The sequence below is a fragment of the Halyomorpha halys genome, unplaced genomic scaffold (genome assembly GCF_000696795.3).
Source record: "Halyomorpha halys isolate HHAL.00 unplaced genomic scaffold, Hhal_1.1 Scaffold277.1, whole genome shotgun sequence".
NCBI classification, from domain to species: Eukaryota; Metazoa; Arthropoda; class Insecta; order Hemiptera; family Pentatomidae; genus Halyomorpha; species Halyomorpha halys.
Window position 1 is genome coordinate 120762 of NW_027115357.1, and position 2604 is coordinate 123365.

General features: G+C 35.5%; 1 protein-coding gene across 1 annotated transcript in view; it reads left to right on the top strand.

Annotated features, from left to right (window-relative positions):
- Nucleotides 1–695: 695 nt before the first annotated feature.
- The window catches only part of LOC106680676 (uncharacterized), a 4811-nt gene continuing 2902 nt past the window's right edge, over nt 696–2604 (top strand). The window contains exon 1 of the mRNA XM_014420545.3: nt 696–811. Within this exon, the coding sequence (XP_014276031.1) occupies nt 697–811 (115 nt within the window). The 5' untranslated portion in view covers nt 696. The remainder of the gene's footprint in view (nt 812–2604) is intronic.

The following is a 2604-nucleotide window of genomic DNA, read 5'->3' on the forward strand; positions in this document are numbered from 1 at the left end:
AGGAGTTGTTGGGATGTCAGCTGTATAGACGGTGTAGAGGATGGGACCGAGAATACTACCTTGAGAAACACCAGCGGATTGAAAATAGAGGGATGGATAGGAACCATTGTGGCTCTAAATCTAAATTTAAAAGTTGACAGCCATATTTGAAGGTTAACTTTTTTGGTTCAACGAATAATTGGTGATTTTACCCGGGATGACACTAATCGTAGTTTAAACTGTGATGGTGCAACCGGACCTTAATATTTTGACCTTAACATTTCCTCAGCAATCCATCACTATTAACCTTACACGATCAATCTGAACGTCATTCCAACTGATCGTCCTTTGAGTGCGCCATAAAAAGCCTCAGAGCTTCTAACTTATGGTTTTGTTTCGTTTACTTTAATCTTCCATTTTTTAAAATTACCTGTAACTTATTTACTATTGTACCTATAATACTAACATAAATGGCTGTATTGTCAGAATGGAGTGATCTTTCTCTCCAATGTGCCTTAGCATTTAGCCTTAACAGATTATAATAATATTTAAAATTATGAAGAAGATGGTCAGGGGTGTGGTAAAAATAAAATAAAAAATAGTTGTTAACTATTTTTTTATTGTATTTTGACCGCACCCTAGATCATCTTCATAATTTGAAATAATAAGGTCTATCATTTATATATATAATATAATAATATTTGATTTTTTTTTAGGATGTGGTGGTCTTACCTGTTCGTTTGCATCCTGCTCTTTTCCACAGTCCCATCCTATTCCACACCGTTAGGATTCTATGGCAGCTCGAGGTATGGAAAGAGGACAGCTATAGCCAGTAAGTGGAATTTTTCAGAATAAGTTAATTTATTTTTTAATAAAACTATTATCCTTTAAAACTGTATTCTATTTCTTCAATTACTTAACATACATATGTATTTAGAGAAGATAGTTTATTCAAAATTTTAGTTCATGCAAGCAATTCAATAGAGCAAGGAGCTCCAGCCATCTATGGCTAAAGTCAGCTAACTAGGTGTACTGGAGTAAAAAGTCCAGAGAGAGTTAACAGAAGAACTGAGCTCATTATTTGATAATATGTTTACGTTTTAAAAACAAATGTAACTGTAGTTATGTAGTTAATTATTTACTAAGGAATTAATAATATTTAATTAGTTTAACTGTATAGAAAGTTGTTATAACTATTACAGACAACACTGGTTGACTACCACTACTCTGACATAACCTCCATGCATGTTCCTATGTTAATAAAAGGAGTAGGATAGCTCAGTGAGTAAGGCATTGGGCTCCTATCTCCCGTGTCCGGGTTTGAATAATCATATCAGATAATTATTTACTCTGATAAATCAGCCGTGGGTCACCTGTGTCTTCAGTAGCATTCCTGCTCTATTAATGGGAGGGGAAAAACCTGAGAGTTGAGCGTGATCATAAACAAATCTTGCACAACCGTTGTTAAAGAAACAATGCGTCCCTATAAATTGTGGCATAATCCTATTTTCAAAGCAAAAATGAAGCCAAAAAGGCCACGACCACGAAAGGAAGGTTCAAGTTGAAGTTCATATGAGTCTCAGCCTAATCTAACCTAACACAGCTGGTGATTGGCTCGTACTTATCCCTTACTCCTCTGCCACGCCCCTAGAAGGCTAACAAGGCCCCCCTCTGCCAGCTTCACCTTCCATTATGCTCTTTTCTTCAAACTTATTTCTTTAGTCCTATAATGAATCGGTAAATTCACAGCTACATCAAGCAGAAGAAGTAATAAGCTGATGAAAGAAAGCATACATAAGCTCTCTTAATAAAACTGCAATTATCATTCACCGACCAACATCAGTCCTGTCCATCAATCCAACCTACCGAATTCAAAATTGTAATTTTATTTTCCATGGCCCGCAGTCAAATTTCCTAATTCACTGACGCCATTTTACCCGCTTGTTAACGCCAAGTTTAATAATTAAATTGCAGATAGTATTAGGATTTAATTTGATTACATTTATTTTTATTTGTATTCCTTTCTTTGGGAGCGCGGTAGCACCGTGGTAAGGCACGATGCTACTAACTCCAAGGACCTGGGTTCTAATCCGGCAGTGCAAAAAATTGTTTTCTGTAACTCTGTACAACCGTTGCTCTAGTAAGAGTACTTGGGGTAGTGATACAGATTTTAAATTTAATTCCTTTCTCTACAACTATTTTTTGTTTTAGAAAACATGCATTTAGTATTTTACATTTTGTATTAAGTATAATATTAAACTGCAAGATTAGCGGTCTTGCAAACTAAGGGTTGTTTGTCCGGTGTCACCTAGCAACCGGGCGACGATTAAGTTTTTAAACCAGACGTTGCTAATTATTCGTCATTATAACTGTCTGTGTTCAGCATTTGTTTGGACATTTTGATTAGCAGTTGTGGTTATTACAGTTTATTACCAGACACTGTCTGCGTGTTAGTTTGAAACCTAGAACCAAATTTTTGAAGCTTAATCTATTTTAGAGAAATGAAGCGATTGAGGACACCGAGAAAGAGAGGCGAACAGTAGAAAAGATGGGACCAGAAATGAAACGATAACGATTCTTCGAATATTTTAATTAAAATATCTTGAAAACTAAAAATCGGTGTTT